The sequence below is a fragment of the Oncorhynchus gorbuscha genome, linkage group LG11 (genome assembly GCF_021184085.1).
Source record: "Oncorhynchus gorbuscha isolate QuinsamMale2020 ecotype Even-year linkage group LG11, OgorEven_v1.0, whole genome shotgun sequence".
Classification (NCBI taxonomy): Eukaryota; Metazoa; Chordata; class Actinopteri; order Salmoniformes; family Salmonidae; genus Oncorhynchus; species Oncorhynchus gorbuscha.
Window position 1 is genome coordinate 55,273,306 of NC_060183.1, and position 25,800 is coordinate 55,299,105.

Sequence of the window (25,800 nt, forward strand, 5' to 3'; positions counted from 1 at the left end):
AAAACATCAGTCCACGGTAAGACAAATTGTCTATACATGGAGAAAGTTCAGCACTGTTGCTACTCTCCATCTCAACTCTCCCTCTCTTTATCTCCCTCTCAACATCTCCCTCTCAACTCACCCTCCCAATTCTCCCTCTCTCCATTTCCCTCTCAACTCTCCCTGTCAACTCTCCCATTGGCCCCATTATTTATGGATAGACTTAAATGCAGATAGCATGAGAAACTGCTGTGAGCACCATAACAGCACTTGAGCATGTGTTTTATATGCATCATTAAGTGAAGAGGGTCACAAACACGCTGTACTCTTCCTCTTTCTCTTTACTCTCCCTCTATCACTCTCCCTCTCTCTATCTCTGCATCTCCCTCTCAACTCACCCTTCTCCCTCTCTACTCTCCCTGCTGTTATCTCCCTCTCACCTCTCTCCATCTCACTCTCTCTCCCCATCTCCCTCTCAACTTACCCTCTCAATTCTCCCTCTCAACATCTGCCTCTCAATTCTCCCGCCCTCCATTTCCCTCTCAACTCTCCCGCTCTCCATTTCCCTCTCAACTCTCCCGCTCTCTATCTGCCTCTAAACTCTCCCTCTCTTTATCTCCTGCTCTCTAAGAACATGGTCAGAAAATGACCATCATAAATGACAAACTGGTCATTCTCTCTCTCTCTCAACATCAACAACAATCATCTCTTCTCAATATGACTCACATACATGCGACCAATTACAGCATTGCATACTTCACAACATTCTGGCATTTTCTTAACATCTGCACACAAAGCCTAGCTATAAATAATTCACACACACAAACACATGCATGCAAACACACTCACGCATACACACACATACTCACGAAAAAACGTTGTTATATTTTTAAGCTCTTTTGTATCGTCTGTTTATGACGATTCCTCAAAAATATGAAATGTGATGAAAAAAGAGAGACTAGCACACACACACACACACACACACACACACACACACACACACACACACACACACACACACACACACACACATACACACACACACACACACACACACACACACACACACACACACACACACACACACACACACACACACACACACACACACACACACACACACACACACACACAGCTCCATGTCTCAAACAGATACCCAGATATACAATACACAGACACTTAGAGAGAAAGTTCTAAAAGAGTAACTCACCGTTAAGCATTGCATATTCTCAGGGCTTGTGGTCTCGGAGGCAGCACCATGGTTTGACAACGGAGCCTCTGAAAGAAATACAAAAGAGTCACAGGCTGAGACACTGCTTTTAGAGAACATCTCTGGCTCTCTGTCTCTGGACCTTCAGTTCACCAACAGGGGAACTTGCTCTTATTCTCAACAAGATGCCCCCAAAAAACTCCTCAATATATTGCAGATGCAAGATAAAGTTCAAAATTTGAGGCTGACAAAAACAATGGCAATATGTTGCAGCCAAAAAAAGTCTCTGTACGTTACAAGGCAATGTATGAAGCCTGTCCTGGGCTGCCTTGGTGTGTGTTGTCAGTCAGGACCCCTCTAATAAGGCACAAACAAAACTTTCAACTCCGCTAAGGTGTGAGGTTGCGCCCAACTAGCCAAGAGAGGAGAAGAACACAAGAGAGGGAGGGAGGGAGGGGGTAAAAAGAAAAGGAACTTCCCTCTCACTCCATTATCTCTTCTTCGAGGGCTCTTGTGAGGTTACCATGGTGATGGGGCCTCGCCCCCAATGTCCTTTTAACCATTACTCATAAAGGCATCATTCAGCTGGCCCACAATGCTGATGCCTGGTCCCCCTCCCTCCTTTCCTCCATCCCTCCTTTCTGCCCTCCCTCCCTCACTCTCTATACATAGAGCTGCAACTCTCTCTCCCTGCCTCTCTCTCTCTTTCCTTATACACAAAGCTGTATCTCTCTCCCCCAAGTCACTCTATAGGGAAATACACTCTCTCTTATTTTCTTTTGCTCTGCCATTCTCCCTCTTTCCTGCTCTATATTTCATTATCTCTCTCTCCCTCTCTCTTGTTCCCCATGCAGATGGTGAGATTTGATTTCAAACTCATCCACCCCATGGAAACACCCCCCTCTCATACCCAGCATTGCGCCAGCCTCGTGAGGAGTTATCATAATCGCATTAGCACAGACACACACATCTATTAAACACAGAAGCGTGCACACACACACACACACACACACACACACACACACACACACACACACACACACACACACACACACACACACACACACACACACACACACACACACACACACACACACACACACACACACACACACACACACACACACTGCCCTGCCACAATTAGTTCTCCTACAGCCCTGTCGTTCACCCTGAGGACATTCTCCCATCCCGCAGGCGTGTTGCAGGGGTAACAGGGTGAACTTCAAGCAGAAGTCTAAGAGTTTCGTCACTTTAATCCCAACTCAGAGGGGCCCCAGAGAGCCAACCTGCTCATCCATCGGCCCTTTGTCTGGATGACCATTAATCACACAGAGTGAAGGGACACACACACACACACACCTACTGGCACACAAGACTGTCCGCCAGCGTAACAACACACCAGGAACAGCCTCTAAACAGAGAGGGGGGCACTGAAGAAATGGAGAGAATGTACGAGATGGAGACACAGAGAGAGAGGAGGGGAAAAAACTAGGGGAGACAGAAAAAGAGAAAAAAAGAGTTGGAGAGTAAATGGGAGTCAAGGAGAGAGTGAGAGTGACCGTGAGAGAGAAAGAGAGAGGGAGAGAGAGAGAGACGTGTAAGGAGGAATGAATAGTGTTGGTCATTGGCCACAGTCAGTCAGTCTTGCCACAGCACTGTCGGGCCATAAAACACCTCTCTCTCTCCCCAAGTATCGTGGAAGCACTCCTCACTCTCTTGACATCCTGGCCCTCCTTTCACACTCCAAACAAATAAACAATTGATGGAGAGAACGAGAGAATGTTCTCTCCATCAAGCAGACTTCTTTCTCAGTCGTTTAAGATCACCTCCAGCATGAGGCCATAATGGTAGTGCCTTGGGTGTCAATGGGAGAGATGGGGTGTTGAAAACCCTGTGACACTCACACAATGATAAGTAGCTGATGAGGTGTCATGACTCGAAAGAGCCCTGGGTCATGAAGTGCAGTAGCGTATATTTCAGTGGTAGACATAGCAGATGATTTTTGCCTCTACGAATATGGCTGAAAACAACATAAATGCTATGGCTGAACCATAGAGGAATGTTAAATTATGTTTAAATTCAATGAAAAATATTCTGAAAACTAAGCAAGTACACAAGATGTAACTGAGATTGTGATTGAATCTCTCTCTCTCATTGGCATCAATGGTTGGTTGCCACTTTTGGAAATTCATTGGATTCATTGGAAGTCATGAACTTAAAGTGTTGTTTATATGTTGATTTTCTACCTTTAAAACACAATCAACTTTGTGCACTATCAGAAAAAAACAATAGGCTGGGCAATATCTCCTCCTGGAGAGTTGATCTAAATTTGGTCTCCAATCCAGGGTTTTAACAAAGCCCAGCTTAGCGTTGATATTTTTCACTGAATACTGCCAATGTGCTATCATGAGAATAATTATTGAGAAATCTCTTAATAACTAAATATATGCACTGTTACTATCAAAGTCATTCAAAAGGGTTAGATTCAACAAAGCAAATTAAATGTATCCATACTTTATCAATCATATATCATCAATAATGGTATTTAGGCCTGTATTTCATTTGGGAAGTCATTAACCTCTACACAATCGGTGGGTCCCCCACAGGACGGTTGAGCTAACGTAGGCTAATGTGATTAGCATGAGGTTGTAAGTAACATGAACATTTCCCAGGACATAGACATATCTGATATGGGCAGAAAGCTTCAATTCTTGTTCATCTAACTGCACTGTCCAATTTACAGTAACTATTACAGTGAAAGAATACCATGCTATTGTTTGAGGAGAGTGCACAGTTATGAACTTGAAAAGTTATTAATAAATCAATTAGGCACATTTGGGCAGTCTTGATACACCATTTTGAACAGAAATGCAATGGTTCATTGGATCAGTCTAAAACTTTGCACATGCACTGCTGCCTTCTAGTGGCCAACATGTAAATTTCACCTGGACTGGAATAATACATTATGGCCTTTCTCTTGCATTTTAAAGATGATGGTACAAAAAAAATATTTTAAAAACACATTTTGTCTTTGTATTATCTTTTACCAGAGCTAATGTGTTATGTTCTCCCACATTGATGTCACATTTCTACAAACTTCAAAGTGTTTCCTTTCAAATGGTATCAATAATATTCATATTCTTGCTTCAGGTCCTGAGCTACAGGCAGTTAGATTTGGGTATGTCATTTTAGGCGAAAATTGAAAAAAAGGGGCGGATCCTTAAGAGGTGTTAACAGCTATTCTTCAATTCAGTTCTAGGGTTTCAAGCTTTGGTTGAATTCAAATTTAATCTTCAAGTTAATCATAAATTGAAGTTTCACATCCATCTTAACCAAAATCTAAGTGAAAGAATAGGACTAAATTAAATCAAACTTGATTTAAAGTGCATTTAAAGTTTGATTAGATTAGATTTAGTCTTATTCTTTAACTTTGATTGTTGGTTGAGATGGAGACATGAATCTAACATATCAATTTGTTGACAAACTGGATATTGAACACAACCAAATATCAACATTTGTAGGAGATGTATCTTCTGCTTGGATTGTCCATCTGTGCCACTGACTTATTATATATTTAACCTTTATTTAACTAGACAAGTCATTTCAGAACATAGTCTTATTTACAACGACGGCCTAGGAACAGTGGGTGCCTTGTTTAGGGGCAGGATGACAGATTTTTTACCTTGTCAGCTTGGGAATTCGATTTAGCAACCTTTCGGTTACTGGCCCAACGCTCTAACCACTAGGCTACCTGTCGCCCCTTAGTCTGGGTTAAGTCCAGTTTGTCTATCCTTTTTCCACAATTTACAATTCGTCTACAATACACAATTTGTATACAATTCACAATTGCTATAATAATATGTGCAGAATCTCAAACAGCATTGATCACTTGCACATGTACTTTTAATGTAATCTCAACTGCAATCCAAGTCATTTGGTTGTGCTATTAGATGGATAACACATTAAGTTGTTAGAAATACAAAATATGTGACAATGTTTTCCAATTTGAACTTTGTTGTGAATTTAAATGGTTGAAATTTCTCTGATAACACATTTAGATGACAACTAAACCAAAAATCAGACATTGCTCTTCCATTGGAATTTGGTTCGGCTTTTAAATGGTTGAAAGCATAGCGATATAATGCAGTTCAACAAACTTCTGGTGTCTTTTTGCGTGGGTGATTTAAAGGTTGAAATCTCATTGATCAACATCTCAACTAAATATGACCCAAATTTTCACGTTGAAATAACGTGGTGTGCCCAGTGGGTAGAGCGCGTCGGTCATGAACCCCAGTGCTGGGTTTTGCATCGAAGGGAAGATGCATAATGCAGAAAATAACCCCCCCTCCCAACCCCCCCCCTCTCTCTCTCTCTCTCTCTCTCTCTCTCTCTCTCTCTCTCTCTCTCTCTCTCTCTCTCTCTCTCTCTCTCTCTCTCTCTCTCTCTCTCTCTCTCTCTCTCTCTCTCTCTCTCTCTCTCTCTCTCTCTCTCTCTGACCCTGATCAAAGCTATTTTTTAATGTGGCTGTGAATTGGAGCGGTGGGTAGAGCATCTTTTGGGCATTTGAAAAGGACCCATTGTCACACTTGACCACATCTAACCGTCAGGGAATGTTACCTCTAACAGAAGAGGACAGAGCGGAGGCTGCACCAAATACAGACAGACAGACCGAGAGAGAGAGAGAGAGAGAGAGAGAGAGAGAGAGAGAGAGAGAGAGAGAGAGAGAGAGAGAGAGAGAGAGAGAGAGAGAGAGAGAGAGAGAGACAAGGGAATGAGAGAGAGGATGTGAAAACACATTAACCACCAGTGCCTTGGATATAGTAACCCATCAGATGCTTTACCAGGGAAAAAAAGTCATATTACCAGGATGTGACTGGTGAGCCCTGTGTACTGGGTAAATCAGGGGAAAATAGGACATTTAAACAAAGCAGGCCAGCGCAGAGACATGGAATGAAACAGTATTCTCCCCGAAGCCTAAAGTCACAGCTATATGCCAGAGAGGGAAGGAGAGAAAAAAGGAAAGGAAAGCACACACACACACAAACACAAAGTGATGGTCGAGATGAAATCACATCTTGTTATGGTTGGGTTAACTGCACAAAAACAGCCCACTGTGAAGCAAAAGCAGGGGAGCTGAAAGCGACTCAAAGACGATGACACCACCCAGCGCTAACAGATAGATGAAAACAATGTAGCAGAGTACTACAGACAGACATACAGGATTTCTGCTCAGCCAAACTGAGGGTGACTGACTCATCATGCCACACGGAACTACGCAACAAGACGGGGACATTTAGGGTGACTGGGCAGAGGTTAGCCGTTGTGATTGGCAGATGTCTTATTTCCTGTTTCTGCAGGGGGCCAATCTGCCCATGGGGATTATGAGTCACGTCAATCAATCTGTTGGTCATCCCACTGTCTCAGTCTGTGACATGGAGGGTTTGGGTGGGTTGGTTTAAACACAGGGCGAATAGGGTGATCACGACACATTCATAAAGGTGAACCGCATTAACATACTGTATCGTATTAATGGGATTTCAATATTGTAAGATGGCACCATCTTGATGCGGTGAAACGAAACCAATAACAATGCATACAGGCCTTAACATTGTATTGTAAAAAGGGATAGCTGAAAGTAAGAAAATGTAACAGGTGAAAACAGATTTTAAAAAAGGACCAAATGAGAGTGATAAAGAGACAAGAAAATGAGACAGATCAGGGAGACTAAGGGGAAGGGAGTGGGAAAGGGAGAGAGCCCAAGTAAGCAGTCTTGAGTTCAGTGTCTCATGCCCTTGGCACAAGAACACGACATCATCACCAACAGGCTTTTAGCTTTTGACGAGCCCCAGACTGACTCCACTGAAATGTTGGGGGAACATATCAAATAAAATAAAATGTTATTATTCATAAACAACAGGTGTGGACTAACAGTGAAATGCTTACTTACGGCCCTTACCAACAATGCAGGGAGAAAGAAAATAGAGAAATAATAGAAAAGTAAAACACGCAATAATAAAAGTAGTAATAGATGAATAACGATAACTTATATATCAAGTGTTACCAGTACCATTCAATGTTCAAGGGTATGAGATCATTGAGGTAGATATGTATGACGGTACAAGCTTGGCACACCTGTATTTGGGGAGCTTCTCTCATTCCTCTCTGAAGATCCTCTCAAGATCAGTCAGGTTGGATGGTGTGCATTGCTGTACAGCTATTTTCAGATCTCTCCAGTGATGTTTGATCGGGTTGAAGTCCGGGCTCTGGCTGGGACAATGAAGGACATTCAGAGACTTGTCCAAAAGCCACTCCCGTGTTGTCTTGGCTTAGGGTTGTTGTCCTATTGGAATGTGAACGTTCGTCCCAGTCTGAGGTCCTGAGCACACTGGTAACCAATTGGCAGTCTTGTCTCATCGCTCCAACTCCCGTACAGGGAGATGCGAAGGTCGAGAGGCATGCATCCTCCGAAACACGAACCAACCAAGCTGCATCACTTCGTGAAACAATGCCCGCTTAACCCGAAAACCAGCCACACCAATGTGTCGGAGGAAACACTGTACACTTGGTGACTGTGTCAACGTGCATACACCCAGACCGCCACAGGAATCTTTAGAGCGTGATGGGAAAAGGACATCCCTGCCGCCCAAATCCTCCCTTAAGCCGGATGACGCTGGGCCAATTGGCGCCGGCCAATGGGTCTCCCGGTCAAGGCCAGCTGCAACAGAGCCTGGACTCGAACCAGGATCTCTAGTGGTACAGCTAGCAACTGTGATGCAGTGACTTAGGCCACTGCGCCACTCGGGAGGCACGTTCATCTTTCCCTCAATCCTGACTAGTCTCCCAGTCCCTGACGCTGAAAAACATCCCTAGAGCATGATGTTGCCAACACCATGCTTCACCGTAGGGATGGCACCAGGTTTCCTCCAGACGTGACACTTGGCATTCAAGCCAAAGAGTTCTATCTTGGTTTCATCAGACCAGCGAATATTGTTTCTCATTGTCTGAGAGTCTTTAGGTGCTGTTTGGTAAACTCCAAGTGGGCTGTCATGTGCCTTTTACTGAGGAGTGGAATCCATCTGGCCATTCTACCATAAAGGCCTGATTGGTAGAGCGCTGCAGAGATGGTTGTCCTTCTGGAAGTTTCTCCCATCTCCACAGCAGAACTGAGTGACCATTGGGTCCTTGGTCACCTCCCTGACCAAGGCCCTTCACCCCCGATTGCTCAGTTTGGACTGGCGGCCAGCTCTACGAAGGGTCTTGGTGGTTCCAAACGTATTCTGTTTAAGAATGATGGAGGCCACTGTATTCTTGAGGACCTTCAATTCTGCAGAAATGTTTTGGTACCCTTCCCCAGATCTGTAACTTGATCAAATCCTGTCTTGGAGCTCTACGGACAATTCCTTTGACCTCAAGGCTGGGCTTTTGCTCTGACATACACTGTCAACTGTGGGACCTTATATAGACAGGTGTGTGCCTTTCCAAATAATGTCCAATCAATTGAATTTACCACAGGTGGACTCCAATCAAGTAGTAGAAACATCTCAAGGATGATCAATGGAAACAGGAACCTGAGCTCAAGTTCGAGTCTCATACCAAAGGGTCTGAATACTTATGTAAACAAAGTATTTCTGTTTTTTTATATTTAATACATTTGCAAACAATTCCTTAAAATCACTGCCAAAAGTGATTCTAACGTGTATTGACTCAGGGGTGTGAATACTTACATTACCAGTCAAAAGTTTGGACACACCTACTCATTCAAGTTTTTTATTTATTTGTACTATTTTCTACATTGTAGAATAATAGTGAATACATCAAAACTATGAAATAACACATGGAATCAAGTAGTAACCAAAAAGGTGTGCCTTGTTAAAAGTTAATTTGTGAAATTTCTATACTTCTTAATGCGTTTGAGCCAATCAGTTGTGTTGTGACAAGGTAGGGTGGTATACAGACGATAGCCCTATTTGGTAAAAGACCAAGTCCATTTTATGGCAGGAACAGCTCAAATAAGCAAAGAGAAATGACAGTCTATCATTACTTTATGACATGAAGGTCAATCAATTCAGAATATTTCAAGCTCTTTAAAAAATAAATTCAAGTGCAGTCGCAAAAACCATCAAGTGCTAGGATGAAACTTGCTCTAATGAGAACCGCCTCAGGAAAGGAAAACCCAGAGTTACCACTGCTGCAGAGAATAAGTTCATTAGAGTTACCAGCCTCAAAAATTGCAGCCCAAATAAATGCTTGACAGAGTTCAAGTAACAGACACATCTCAACATCAACTGTTCAGAGGAGACTGCATGAAACAGGCCTTCATGGTCAAATATCTGCAAAGAAACCACTACTAAAGGACACCGATAAGAAGGAGAGACTTGCAGGGGCCAAGAAACCCGAGCAATGGACATTAGACCGTTGGAAATCTGTCCTTTGGTCTGATGAGTCCAAATTTGAGATTTTTGGTTCCAACCGCCATGTCTTTGCGAAACGGCAGAGTAGGTGAACGGATGATCTCTGCATGTGTGGTTCCCACAGTGAAGCATGGAGGAGGAGGTGTGATGGTGTGGGGGTGCTTTGCTGGTGACAATCAGTGATTTATTTATCATTCAAGGCACATGTAACCAGCATGGCTTCCACAGCATTATGCAGCGATACACCATCCCATCTGGTTTTCAACAGGACAATGACCCAACACACCTCCAGGCTGTGTAAGGGCTATTTGACCAAGAAGGAGAGTGATGGAGTGTTGCATCAGATGACCTGACCTTCACAATCACCCAACTTCAACCCAAGTGAGATGGTTTGGGATGAGTTGGACCACAGAGTGACGGAAAAGAAGCCAAAAAGTGCTCAGCATATGTGGGAACTCCTTCAAGACTGTTGGAAATGCATTCCAGGTGAAGCTGGTTGGAAGAATTCCAAGAGTGTGCAAAGCTGTCATCAAGGCAAAGGGTAGCTCCTTTGAAGAATCTAAAATCTAAAATATATATGTATTGATTTGTTTAACACTTTTTTGGTTACTACATGATTCCATATGTGTTTTTTAATAGTTTTGATGTCTTCACTATTATTATACATTGTAGAAAATAGTAAAATAAAGAAGAAAAAAACACATTTTAATGAGTAGTTGTGTCCAAACGTTTGACTGGTACTGTATATAAATGAGATATTTCATTTTCAATCAATTATTTCATTTTCAATTGATTAAAAAACTATATATATATATTCTTCAAAGCATGTTTTCACTTTGCTATTATGGATTATTGTGTGTAAATGGGTGAGAATTAAAATATATTTAATACATTTTAAATTCAGGCTGTAACACAGAAAAATATGGAATAAGTCAAGGGGTATGTGTCACGCCCTGGCCTTAGTATTTTGTGTTTTCTTTATTATTTTGGTCAGGCCAGGGTGTGACATGGGTATTTATGTGGTATGTTTTGTCTAGGATTTTTTTGTAGGTAATGGGATTGTGGTTAGTGAAGTAGTCTAGGTAAGTCTATGGTTGCCTAGAGTGGTTCTCAATCAGAGGCAGGTGTTTATCATTGTCTCTGATTGGGACCATATTTAGGCAGCCATATTCTTTGAGTATTTCGTGGGTGATTGTTCCTGTCTCTGGGTTTGTTGCACCAGATAGGGCTGTTTTGGTTTTTCTTGTTTTTGTATACTGTTTGTATTTTCATCTTTCATTAAAGATGTTTATGAATAACCACGCTGCATTTTGGTCCTCCTCTCTTTCACCGGAAGAAAACCGTAACAGTAGGAATTTTCTCTGGAGGAAATGTATTTGTCTAGGGTTCAGCTCTCCATTTCTCCCTAATGAGCCTAGTTTGTTCTAGGCTTAAAATTCAGTCTACAGAGACTAGCTAAGTGTTTTGACTATATAAAAAATATTAAAAAATTGACGTTTTCGTACACTCAGTGTACAAAACATTAAGGACACCTGCTTTTCCATGACATGGACTGACCAGGTGAATCCAGGTGAAAGCTATGATCCCTTATGTCAATGGTTGAATATACTTCAATTAGTGTAGATGAAGGGGAGGAGACCAATTTAAATTAGGATTTTTAAGCCTTGAGACAATTGAGACATGGATTGTGTATGTGTGCCATTTAGAGGCTGAATGGGCAAGACAACATATTTAAGTGCTTTAGAACGGGGTATGGTAGTAGGTGCAAGGAGGACCGGTTTATGTCAAGAACTGCAATGCTTCTGGATTTTTCACGCTCAACAGTTTCCCGTGTGTATCAAGTATGGTCCACCACCCAAAGGACATCCAGTGAACTTGACACAACTGTGGAAGCCTTGGAGTCAACATGGGCCATCATTCCTATGGAATGCTTTCGACACCTTATAAAGTCCATGAACCAATACATTAACCTCTGTGTCGCCCCCCCCCACCCCCAAGGGATGGTTAAACTAACGTGTGATTATCTGATATGAGCAAAAAGCTTAAATTCTTGTTAATCTAACTGCATTGTCCAATTTACAGTAGCTATTACAGTGAAAGAATACCATGCTATTGTTTGAGAATAGTGCACAGTTATGAACTTAAATGTATCAATAAACCAAATAGGCACATTTGGGCAGACTTGATACAACATTTTGAACAGTAATGCAGTGGTTCATTGGATCAGTCTAAAACGTTGCACATACACTGCTGCCATCTAGTGGACTAAATTGCGCCTAAACTGTAATAATACGTTGTGGCCTTTCTCTTGCATGTCAAAGATGATGGAACAAAAATACAAAAAACACATGTTTTTTCTTTGTATTATCTTTTAACAGATCTATTGTGTTATATTCTCCTACATTAATTTCACATTTCCACAAATATCAAAGTGTTTCCTTTCAAATGGTATAAAGAATATGCATATCCTTGCTTCAGGTCATGAGCTACAGGCAGATAGATTTGGGTCATTTTAGGTGACAATTGAAAAAAAGGGTCCTGACACCAGATACAAAACTACTCTAATATGGCGTTGGGGGTTGACATACGGTATAACAGGATGAATTATGAAAAACTAAATTAAGATTATGATTGGAGAAACAAAACAAAGCAATGGTTTGCAATTGTGTATTTGACAGTTCAACGTGGCAGGAAGTGGCCAGAGGAAAGAACAGAGGATATGTGACCTTTCAGGATGGGTTATCTGACTTTGGATCAACAAGACAGTAGCATGAGGCATGAGTTAACCTTAAATCATAGCAGCGTCAGTACAAACATCAGTACAGACCTAAGTTATATACACACTCTCAAACACACACACAGTCTTCCCACTCAGCAGGGGGAAAGAAACAGCTCATTGAATCTTCTGATTGAACTCATTTGTCATAACACCTTTGAGATGTGAGGACAGCAGCTCTATGTGAAACAGGGCGATATTATTGATGCTTGACATTTACTATAATTTCCTATAAATATTTAATTTGCAGATTAAAATGAATTTAAAGCCATCTGTTAAAGGGCAGAAACAAAAACAATCTAATAATATACAGTAGAAAGGTCTCATGTGTTTCAGTAGGCATTGATGGAAACAAGCGTGAAATATCAAATTGAATATGATTGCCTCTGTTGTTGTTTTAGAGGAACTATATTTTTATCTAACATATACACATTAGAAAGTGTTGACTGTGATTTATGATGGGATGGCCTCAGGCAAAGTTGAGATTCATCTTTGTCATTCATGTTGTGCTTACAATGTCAGCAGCAATGTCAAGCAAATGCTATGCCTCTCCTCTAAAAGCAACTATAGGGAAGTAGGTTGGGTAGGTGTGTAAATGTTTCAGTACTTCGGGGGAGGGGAGAGTGCATGTGCATGCAGATGACACTTTCATGTGTAGACCCTCTGACCCTAGTTGTAACAACGTTTGAGGGCAGTGCATTAGACATGGTTAAATGCATACACACGTACAGGTCACGTTGTGTCAGTTATAAATACTCTAGCTGTCCTGGAGGGTGAATGAATACACACACGACAGACAAAGACGACAGACAGACAGACAGACAGACAGACAGACAGACAGACAGACAGACAGACAGACAGACAGACAGACAGACAGACAGACAGACAGACAGACAGACAGACAGACAGACAGACAGACAGACAGACAGACAGACAGACAGACAGACAGACAGACAGACAGACAGACAGACAGACAGACAGACAGACAGACAGACAGACAGACAGACAGACAGACAGACAGACAGACAGACAGACAGACAGACAGACAGACACAAGCAGACACACACACAAGCAGACACAGACACAGAGAGAGACACAAACACACACACACAAAGAGAGAGAGAGACACAAGCAGACACACACACACATAGAAAGATACACATGCAGACACACACAGAGAAACTCAAGCAGACACACACACAAGCAGACACACACACAGAGAGACACAAGCAGACACAGATACACAAGCAGACATAGACAGAAACACAAACAGACACAGACAGACACAAGCAGACACACACACAAGCAGACACATACACACACACACAGACACACACACACACAGAGACACAAGCAGACATTTAAAAATCCTCTGAAACACTGCCCTCTACATTTACATAATGTAATGTAAATCAATTATAAATTACACACTAACACATGTAAACAGATCTTCCTCTACACAGACATACTCCACAGTCATGGCCTAAAGCTTTGAGAATGACACAAATATAAATTTTCACAAAGTCTGCTGCCTCAGTTTGTATGATGGCAATTTGCATATACTCCAGAATATTATGAAGACTGATCAGATGAACTGCAATTAATTGCAAAGTCCCTCTTTGCCAAAAAAAAAAATTCCACTGCATTTCAGCCCTGCCACAAAAGGCCCAGCTGACATCATGTCAGTGATTCTCTCGTTGTCACAGGTGTGAGTGTTGACGAGGACAAGGCTGGAGATCACTCTGTCATGCTGATTGAGTTTGAATAACAGACTGTAAACTTCAAATGGAGGGTGGTGCTTGGAATCATTGTTCTTTCTCTGTCAATCATGGTTAACTGCAAGGAAACACGTGCCATCATCATTGCTTTGCACAAAAAGGGCTTCACAGGCAAGGATATCGCTGCCAGTAAGATTGCACCTAAATCAACCATTTATCGGATCATCAAGAACTTCAAGGAGAACGGTTCAATTGTTGTGAAGAAGGCTTCAGGGTGCCCAAGAAAGTCCAGCAAGCGCCAAGACTGTCTCCTAAAGTTGATTCAGCTGCGGGATCGGGGCACCACCAGTACAGAGCTTGCTCAGGAATGGCAGCAGGCAGGTGTGAGTGCATCTGCACGCAGAGTGAGGCGAAGATTTTTGAAGGATGGCCTGGCATCAAGAAGGGCAGCAAAGAAGCCACTTCTCTCCAGGAAAAACATCAGGGGCAGACTGATATTCCGCAAAAGGTGCAGGATTGGACTGCTTGGGACTGGGGTAAAGTCCTTTTCTCTGATCCCCTTTCCGATTGTTTGGGGCATCCGGAAAAAAAGCTTGTCTGGAGAAGACATGGTGAGCTCTACCATCAGTCCTGTGTCATGCCAACAGTAAAGCATCCTGAGACCATTCATGTGTGGGGTTGCTTCTCAGCCAAGGGAGTGGGCTCACTCACAATTTTGCCTAAGAACACAGCCATGAATAAAGAATGGTACCAACACATCCTCCAAGAGCAACTTCTCCTACCCATCCAGGAACAGTTTGGTGACGAACAATTCCTTTTCCAGCACGATGGAGCACCTTGCCATAACGCAAAAGTGACAACTAAGTGGCTCGGGGAACACAACTTCGATATCTTGGGTCCATGGCCAGGAAACTCCACAGACCTTAATCCCATTGAGAACTTGTGGGCAATCTTCAAGATGCGGGTGGACAAACAAAAACCAACAAATTCTGACAAACTCCAAGCATTGATTATGCAAGAATGGGCTGTCATCAGTCAGGATGTGGCCCAGAAGTTAATTGACAGCATGCCAGGGCAGATTGCAGAGGTCTAGAAAAAGAAGGGTCAACACTGCTAATATTGACTCTTTGCATCAACTTCATGTAATTGTCAATAAAAGCCTTTGACACTTATGAAATGCTTGTAATTATATGTCAGTATTCCATAGTAACATCTGACAAGAATATCTAAAGCCGCTGAAGCAGCAAACTTTGTGGAAATTAATATTTGTGTCATTCTCAAAACTTTTGGCCACGACTGTACTCCCACTCAGCCCAGTCCAAGCTCTTCTCTGTTGTCGTGGAAGGATCAGAATTTGTTGGTAACATTTGTAAGATGTTTAATATTCATCAAATGTGTGTAAATTACTTCTCATCAAAATGGTATTTTTGTATAATACTGTGGAGAGGTTGCAGTTATCTGTTCTATGTCAAAACTAAGTTGCATGGGCCACAGAGAGGGGAGAAGTCAAAGTGTCATCATGTGTAAACATATCTTTTACTCCCTACCTTTCCCAGTGGGAAAAGGAGGGTTGCAGTGTCTGGAATCATTCTATGCTCCCTCTAATGCTGTTTCTATCTTAACCTATAGCCTCACTCTCCTCTCCGTGAGCTTGTCCAGGTTTGGTTGTATTTTGAGTTGGTTGTATCTAAATGACAATTTGATATATGCCTGTTGATATGGAGGATTGGTTTATGGTTCTGGGGTTTGGGAAAGGAGACAAAGCTGAACGATGAATTATGTCTATGCTGTCTGACTATGTGTGTCTTTGCTATTAAAGGAACTCAGTTGCATTGTAAGGGGGCTCTCAGAGAATTCACTGAGAGACACTGAATTTATCTGAGAGTCACAGGATTGTGATAGAGCTCATATAATTAAAGATGGACTTTTATAACTAACTCTGACGTGTGTGTGTGGTTTGCTCCCATGATTTGGTAAATAGAGGAAATTTCCACGACACTGTCCTGGCACCCCAATGGTGGAACCAGCTTCCCCCTGAGTCCCTGTCCTTTCTATGTCTGTGATATGTGGTTGTCCCTCCAAGCTATCTTAAGAGGAATGCACTAACGTAAGTCACTCTGGATAAGAGCGTCTGCAAAATGACTCAATTGTAAACGTACACCCAACACTCCAAAACCATGAAGGGCAGTCCATTCTCCCTTATTCATCCAATACATAAGGTTATGGAAGAGTGTGGGATGTCATATGATCTCATATGATCTGCATTACCTATCCCTACTGTCTAACCCATTGTCTAACTATCTAACCCATTGTATAACTGTCTGAGTTAACTGAGCTAAACGACTACCGTAGCACTCACTTCCGTCATCATGAAGTGCTTTGAGAGACTAGTCAAGGACCATATCACCTCCACCCTACCTGACACCCTAGACCCACTCCAATTTGCTTACCGCCCAAATAGGTCCACAGACGATGCAATCTCAACCACACTGCACACTGCCCTAACCCATCTGGACAAGAGGAATACCTATGTGAGAATGCTGTTCATAGACTACAGCTCGGCATTTAACACCATAGTGCCCTCCAAGCTCGGCATCAAGCTCGAGACCCTGGGTCTCGACCCCGCCCTGTACAACTGGGTACTGGACTTCCTGACGGGCCGCCCCCAGGTGGTGAGGGTAGGTAACAACATCTCCACCCCGCTGATCCTCAACACTGGGGCCCCACAAGGGTGCGTTCTGAGCCCTCTCCTGTACTCCCTGTTCACCCACGACTGCGTGGCCACGCACGCCTCCAACTCAATCATCAAGTTTGCGGACGACACAACAGTGGTAGGCTTGATTACCAACAACGACGAGACGGCCTACAGGGAGGAGGTGAGGGCCCTCGGAGTGTGGTGTCAGGAAAATAACCTCACACTCAACGTCAACAAAACTAAGGAGATGACTGTGGACTTCAGGAAACAGCAGAGGGAACACCCCCCTATCCACATCGATGGAACAGTAGTGGAGAGGGTAGTACGTTTTAAGTTCCTCGGCGTGCACATCACAGACAAACTGAATTGGTCCACCCACACAGACAGCATCGTGAAGAAGGCGCAGCAGCGCCTCTTCAACCTCAGGAGGCTGAAGAAATTTGGCTTGTCACCAAATGCACTCACGAACTTCTACAGATGCACAATCGAGAGCATCCTGTCGAGCTGTATCACCGCCTGGTACGGCAACTGCTCTGCCCACAACCGTAAGGCTCTCCAGAGGGTAGTGAGGTCTGCACAACGCATCACCGGGGGCAAACTACCTGCCCTCCAGGACACCTACACCACCCGATGTCACAGGAAGGCCATAAAGATCATCAAGGACAACAACCACCCGAGCCACTGCCTGTTCACCCAGCTATCATCCAGAAGGCGAGGTCAGCACAGGTGCATCAAAGCTGGGACCGAGAGACTGAAAAACAGCTTCTATCTCAAGGCCATCAGACTGTTAAACAGCCACCACTGACATTGAGAGGCTGCTGCCAACACACTGACTCAACTCCAGCCACTTTAATAATGGGAATTGATGGGAAATTATGTAAAATATATCACTAGCCACTTTAAACAATGCTACCTAATATAATGTTTACATACCCTACATTATTCATCTCATATGTATACGTATATACTGTACTCTATATCATCTACTGCATCCTTATGTAATACATGTATCACTAGCCACTTTAACTATGCCACTTTGTTTACATAGTCATTACTCATCTCATATGTATATACTGTACTCGATACCATCTACTGTATCTTGCCTACGCCGCTCTGTACCATCACTCATTCATATATCTTTATGTATATATTCTTTATCCCCTTACACTTGTGTCTATAAGGTAGTAGTTTTGGAATTGTTAGCTAGATTACTTGTTGGTTATTACTGCATTGTCGGAACTAGAAGCACAAGCATTTCGCTACACTCGCACTAACATCTGCTAACCATGTGTATGTGACAAATAAAATTTGATTTGATTTGATTTTAACCCATTGTCTAACTGTCTAACCCATTGTATAATTATCTAACTGTCTATAACCCATCGTCTAACCCATTGTCTAACCCATTGTCTAACCCATTGTCTAACTGTCTAACCCATCATCTAACCCGGTCTAATTGTCTAACTGTCTAACCAGTTGTCTAACTGTCTAACCCATCGTCTAACCCATTGTCTAATTGTCTAACTGTCTAAGCCATTGTCTAACCCATTGTCTAACCCCTTGTCTAACTGTCTAACCCATCATCTAACCCGGTTTATTTGTCTAACTGTCTAACCCATTGTCTAACTGTCTAACCCATCGTCTAACCCATTGTCTAATTGTCTAACCCATTGTCTAGCCCCTTGTCTAACTGTCTAACCCATCATCTAACCCGGTCTAATTGTCTAACCCATTGACTAACCCCTTGTCTAACTGTCTAACCCATCATCTAACCCGGTCTATTTGTCTAACTGTCTAACCCATTGTCTAACTGTCTAACCCATCGTCTAACCCATTGTCTAATTGTCTAACTGTCTAACCCATTGTCTAACCCATTGTCTAACTGTCTAACCCATCATCTAACCCGGTCTAATTGTCTAACTGTCTAACCCATTGTCTAACTGTCTAACCCATCGTCTAACCCATTGTCTAATTGTCTAACCCATTGTCTAACCCCTTGTCTAACTGTCTAACCCATCATCTAACCCGGTCTAATTGTCTAACCCATTGACTAACCCATTGTCTAACTGTCTAACCCATCATCTAACCCGGTCTATTAGTCTAACTGTCTAACCCATTGTCTAACCCATTGTCTAACTGTCTAACCCATCATCTAACCCGGTCTAATTGTCTAACTGTCTAACCCATTGTCTAACTGTCTAACCCATCGTCTAACCCATTGTCTAATTGTCTAACCCATTGTCTAACCCCTTGTCTAACTGTCTAACCCATCATCTAACCCGGTCTATTAGTCTAACTGTCTAACCCATCATCTAACCCGGTCTAATTGTCTAACTGTCTAACCCATTGTCTAACTGTATAACCCATCGTCTAACCCATTGTCGAACTGTCTAACCCATCGTCTAACCCATTGTCGAACTGTCTAACCCATTGTCTAACCCATTGTCAAACTGTCTAACCCATTGTCTAACCCATTGTCGAACTGTCTAACCCATTGTCTAACTGTCTAGCCCATTGCCCAACTGTCTAACCATTTGTCTAACCCATTGGCCAACTATCTAACCCATTTTCTAACTGTCTAACCCACTTCTGCATTAGAATGACCAAAAAAAGCTGTTGTGGTGGATCTCTCTCGCTCCCCGAGAAGTTCTTAAATTAGCCTTTCAAATGCAAGGCCGTATCCCGGTTAATTATGCTAATAGTCTGGCCCATGTTGATGTGCACTCCTTTCGGAAGGGAATGGAAGAGCAGTGGTCTTGCACGCCGTGCGTCACACTCAGAGCAGAGCATGCTAGGTTGAGAGGGAGACTGTGCAACACTATGTCTGTAGTCCAATTAGAGAGCAGCAGAGACCCAATCTCAGTCCTACTGATGCTATGAGCCTATTGTGGGACTCTAATAGCGAGGCTTGCTAGTATGACTCTGCACGGGCTAGAAACCTTGCATCTGCAGTGTATTTGGTCTTAGATTTGCATCACAGTTTGAAACCTTTTTGTTACTCACATAGCTGCTCTCAGGTAGCCTAATTCTTCATTTGAATAATCCTATTAGTAGTATTCATTGCCAGAGACACACACATAACAGCAGTGTCAGAGATCATGCTGGCTCTCTCAGGTGACCCTGGCTCACCTCACTGTAAGCAAAGCTTTCACGGAGGCAATTTTTTTAATTTATTTTTATGTATATATATATATATATATTTATTTATTTTCCCCCTTTTTCTCCCCAATTTCATGGTATCCAATTGTTAGTATTTACTATCTTGTCTCATCGCTTCAACTCCCGTACGGGCTCGGGAGAGACGAAGGTCGAAAGCCATGCGTGTTCCGAAACACAACCTAACCAAGAGGCACTGCTTCTTACACAGCGCGCATCCAACCCAGAAGCCAGCCGCACCAGTGTGTGCACCTGGCGACCTAGTTGGCATGCACTGCACCTGGCCCGCCACAGGAGTCGGTAGTGTGCGATGAGACAAGGATATATCCCTACTGGCCAAATCCTCCCTAACCCGGACGACGCTAGGCCAATTGTGCGTCGCCCCACGGACCTCCCGGTCGCGGCCAGCTGCGACAGAGCCTGGGCTCGAACCCAGAGTCTCTGGTGGCACAGCTAGCGCTGCGATGCAGTGCCCTAGACCACGGCGCCACCCAGGAGTCCCCTACGGAGGCCATTTTAATGTGGGTGGCTGTCCCTTTACAAACCTGATGAATGGCCTATCATTTAGTCATGAAATTCTAAATCACAGCTGAAATGTCTGAACCCTTTCCTCAGATGTCTGCCGGAGCTCTTCAGGGTGACAGACTGGGGACATTCATTGCGGTTAAGTTCAAAGCGCTGTGGGAGTGACAAACTGGGGTCAGAAACCATGTTTTCCTTCCTCTCTTTCACTCTGACTTTATCGTACACCTCTCCTTCTCACCTCCCACGCTCTATCTCTGTACATTTCCCTCTCTCTGTGTGTTCACTAGTCTGACTTGGCATGGCAAAAAGTGTTTTAATTGTGTGACTTATTTTAAGGCATGAGACAAACTAAATGAACACAACCCTTATCTGAAATTGCAGCCATAAGTGACGCCAATCGTGCATCTCTCCCTCTCTCTCTCTGCTTTTATTTAACAGCACGATTAACATCAAGAGCCTCCATTCAGCCAGTTCTTTTGTCATCTCCCATATTCTCACAGAAAATTGACTTTTAGTCTTCTGATAACACACTTCAGTTCTCTTCCTTATGTAACAGATATAACAGAGAGCCAGGCTTATGTCAATTGAATCCCAATTTCCATATTGCTTGTTGGGTGGACATAGGCTGTTGTCTTTGTTGGTTCTGTTGCCTAGAAGGCACTGTGTGGCTAGAGCAAGTTAGTGGTTCTATTGTATTGTATTGTATTCTATTTTATTCTATTCTGGCAGGCTAACAGCTGTGTTGTGTGAACAGTGCAGATTGGTAGATGCAACAGGGCTGTTACCCATCCTGCCCCTGGGGCTTTACATTCAGATGGGTTGTGGAGTGTTCTCTCTGCTTCCGAACGGCAAGCGGTACAGTCTGACACCAACAGGCTCCTGAACAGCTTCTATCCCCAAGCCATAAGACTGCTGAATAGATAACTAAATAGCGACACGGACTAGTTGAGTTGACAATTTTATACATGTTTTTCACTGTCTCTATGCACATTCACAGGGCCCTACACACTCACGCCCCCTGATACTCTAACACACACAACCACACACTTCATAATTTGCTCACACACACACATACATTTATACTAAAACTACACACCCACATGCCCACTAACATACAATCAACGCTGCTGCTACTCTGTTTATCAAATATGCCTAGTGACCTTACCCCTATGCATACAGTGCATTCAAAAAGTATTTAGACTCCTTGACTTTTTCAACATTTTGTTATGTTACAGCCTTATTCTAAAATAGATTAAATCTTTTTTTTCCCTCATCAATCTACACACAATACCCCATAATGACACAGCAAAAACAGGTTTTTAGAAATGATGGCAAATGTCAAAAAAGTTTAGTAATGAAATATCATCTTTACTTAAGTATTAAGACTCTTTACTCAGTACTTTGTTGAAGCACCTTTGGTAGCAATTACAGCCTTGAGTCTTCTTGGGTATGACGCCACAAACTTGGCACACCTGTATTTGGAGAGATTCTCCCATTCTTCCCTGCAGATCCTCTCAAGCTCTGTCTGGTTGGATGGTGAGCGTCGTTGCACAGGTATTTTCAGGTCTCTCCATTGATGTTCGCTCGGATTCAAGTCCGACCTCCGGCTGGGCCATTCAAGGACATTCAGAGACCACTCCTGCATTGTCTTGGCTGTGTGCTTAGGGTCGTTGTCCTTTTGGAAGGTGAACCTTCACCCCAGTCTGAGGTCTTGAGCACTCTGGATCAGGTTTCCATCAAGGATCTCTCTGTTCTTTGCTTCGTTCATCTTTCCCTCGATCCTGACTAGTCTCCCAGTCCCTGCTGCTGAAAAACATCCCCACATCATGATGCTGCCACCACCATGCTTCACTGTAGGGATGATGCCAGGTTTCCTCAAGACTTGACGCTTGGCATTCAGACCAAAGTGTTCTATCTTGGTTTCATCAGACCAGAGAAATTTCATTTTTGTTTTTCATGGTCCGAGAGTCCTTTATGTGCCTTTTGGCAAACTTCAAGCAGGCTGTCATGTGCCTTTTTACTCAGGATTGGATTCCGTCTGGCCACTCTACCATAAAGGCCTGATTGGTGGAGTGCTGCAGAGATGGTTGTCCTTATGGAAGGTTTTCCCATCTCCACAGAGGAACTCTGGAGCTCTGTCAGAGTGACCATTGGGTTCTTGGTCACCTCCCTGACCAAGGCACTTCTCAGCTGATTGTTCAGTTTGGCCAATCGGCCTGCTCTTGGAAGAGTCTTGATAGTTTCGAACTTCTTCCATTTAAGAATGATGGAGGTTACTGTATTCTTGGGGACCCTCAATGCAGCCGAACTTTTTGGTACCCTTCCCCAGATCTGTGCCTCGACAAAATCCTGTCTCGGAATTAAATCTTAAAACTTGAAACTAGGCCAAATTGATCAGTCGGGGTTGCATGGTACACTGACCAACACTACACCGCTGTAGGGAGCATGCCCTACACATCTGCTCCACTTCCTGCTTTAGCTAGCTACAGTGCCTTGCGAAAGTATTCGCCCCCCTTGAACTTTGTGACCTTTTGCCACATTTTAGGCTTCAAACATAAAGATATAAAACTGTATTTTTTGTGAAGAATCAGCAACAAGTGGGACACAATCATGAAGTGGAACGACATTTATTGGATATTTCAAACTTTTTTAACAAATCAAAAACTGAAAAATTGGGCGTGCAAAATAAAAAAATGCGGCAAAAGGTTCAAGGGGGCCGAATACTTTCGCAAGGCACTGTATGTTATGTAGCTTCACTGGGCAAATACACTGTAGCCTTCCTGGGTGTAATTGGACAACAAGGTCTGAATCATTCTGGTCAGTAATTGGAGTATCGCTGGTTCAAGCCCCACTCCTGTTCTTGTTCCTAGATCGCTTTGTTATCACTAGGATGCTCTCAGAGGATGGCCTGAAGGTATGATTTTAAAAACCAAATGTATCATATAAGCATTAGTTGTAACCTGTCATGTCAACCTGAATGTGTGATAAAAATATTTTCTATTAATTTCTTATACAACTAATGATGTGTAAGAGATTGCAAAGGAGATGGATGAAAGATAAGCGTTAATGAGTGAGAGAGAGGGTGAGAGAGAAAGGGAGAGCGAGAGATAAAGGGATTGAGAATGAGAGAAAAAAGAACAGGACATGGATGAGTGGTACTGTGGGAGAGAAAAGTGGGTGAGATTAAGAAGGCTACAATAGACATAGATGTAAATGAATTGGATTTTCCCAGTCCCATGTTCATGTTTCTGGTTAGGACAAACAGAGTTTAGTTGCCCTACATTCACCCAGATGCCAACAGCACAGGAGAGAATCAGCACTGATGTGGGATGCACACATGCACACACACATGCACACATGCACACACACACAACAGACACTCACAGGCTTTGATATGAAGAGTCACACACTGTTTCACACACGGTGCACACACACCTCTCTCTATCTCTACCTTGTACATTCTTCCACTGCAAATCTGCCATTCCAATGTTTTCCTTGATATATTGTATTTACTATGCCACCATGGCCTTTTTTTGCCTTTACCTCCCTTATCTCACCTCATTTGCTCACATTGTATATAGACTTATTTTTCTACTGTTTTATTGACTGTATGTTTGTTTTACTCCATGTGTAACTCTGTGTTGTTGTATGTGTCGAACTGCTTTGATTTATCTTGGCCAGGTCGCAATTGTAAATGAGAACTAGTTCTCAACTTGCCTACCTGGTTAAATAAAGGTGAAATCAAATCAGATAAATAAATTACATATGTTCTCATGTTCTGAGCAAGGAACTTAAACGTTAGCTTTCTTACATGGCACACATTGCACTTTTACTTTCTTCTCCAACACTTTACTATTTATTTGAGGCTAAATTGATTTTATTGATATATTATATTAAGTTAAAATAAGTGTTCATTCAGTATTTTTCTATTTTCTATTATAAAATCGGCCGATTAATCTGTATCTGCTTTTTTGGTTCCCCAAAAATCGGTATCGGTATTGGTGTTGACAAATCATAATCAGTCGACCTCTAGTCTGGTCTGCATTTAATATCTTAACTTATGTTCAACCTTTGTTAAGATCGATTCAGATATGAATAATAAAGAATAATAAACATGTGTTTTTTTGTAGACCTGGCCTATCCTTACTCTAACACTGTAGCTTTTAGATTCATTTCAGTCCATCAGCTGCAGAATGAAGGATCGTTTTCCCATCTCACCCCTGGGCATGGGTCTGAGCAGCCTCATGCCATTGTCAGAACACAAATACTTTCTAACCAGCACTAAAAGTCTGAAGTGACAGCTGCCCCAGTTCTTATCAGACAGCCATTATATACAGAATATAAACACACACACACACACCATTCCTAAAACTAGTTGCAAATTACATGAGACAATCTGAGCTTAGTCAAGCATGGCAAATGAGCGCGATTACTATTTCATTGGGTCAATCTCAATCTGAGAGGATGACATGCAAATATTAATTACACAAGGCATACCATTACAATGTAATGAAATAATGTGTCAACGGTGTGTCTCTCACTCACTCACTCACTCACTCACTCACTCACTCACTCACTCACTCACTCACACACACACCAATAAAGAGAGACAGAAAAGAGAGAGAGAGAGAGAGACAACCGAAAGACAGAGAGGAGACAATAAACACTAAAACCCGCTAGTTAAGCGCTTCTATCTTTCTACATCTCAAACAACAACACTATACTGTACTCCTGAGAGCACAAAGGCAACACTCACCTACTCCAGGCTGCTCAGGGGGCAGGCACTCAAAAGCATAACTTGTCTATAGTCCACCAGCACCAAGGTGAAAGAGCATAGACGGGTGAGAGAGAGAACAGTCACTCTTCTCCACAGAAAACAAGAAAATATGGACAGTGTGGAGGAAAGAATGGAAGTAAACAGCAGCGTGTGTGAAGCTCTGCAGTGTCACTCCTGCACACAGTACAAACACAGAGCTGTTTGCAACTCCTCAGAAGCTGAGTGCTTGTCCAGCCCCCTCCTCCCTCCCTACCTCCCTCCACACTTCGCTCTCCCTCACTCCCTTAATCCCCATTTCTCCCAGCACCCCGCACCTCACCTCCCGACCCAGAAAGCCAAGGCCCCTTTAGATAGCCCCAGCTGCGAGCCTGGTACAGTCCGCACACACTCGTACACACACACATATAACACACACACACTCGACTCAGTGGAGGTCTGCTGGACAGATACAGATACACGATAGACATATATGTGCACTCATCTGAGCTCCCCTGAATATACCATCGTATATTTAAACCCTCATACACTGCGTACGGTACACATGCACTATAGC

The 25,800-nt window shown here is 42.9% G+C and overlaps 1 protein-coding gene across 5 annotated transcripts in view; it reads right to left on the bottom strand.

The window, feature by feature from the left end:
* Window positions 1-25,435, bottom strand: part of LOC124048947 (regulator of G-protein signaling 3-like) — a 221,153-nt gene extending 195,718 nt beyond the window's left edge. The window contains exons 1-2 of one of the 5 annotated variants that reach the window (XM_046370144.1): window positions 25,227-25,435; window positions 1,190-1,257 (exon numbers count right to left, since the gene is read on the bottom strand). In XM_046370144.1, the coding sequence (XP_046226100.1) occupies window positions 1,190-1,204 (15 nt within the window). In that variant the 5' untranslated portion in view covers window positions 1,205-1,257; window positions 25,227-25,435. Of the gene's footprint in view, window positions 1-1,189; window positions 1,623-25,226 lie in introns of those variants that run through there. The other 4 variants (XM_046370145.1, XR_006841330.1, XM_046370142.1 and 1 more) reach the window with 4 other exon arrangements.
* Window positions 25,436-25,800: the final 365 nt, after the last annotated feature.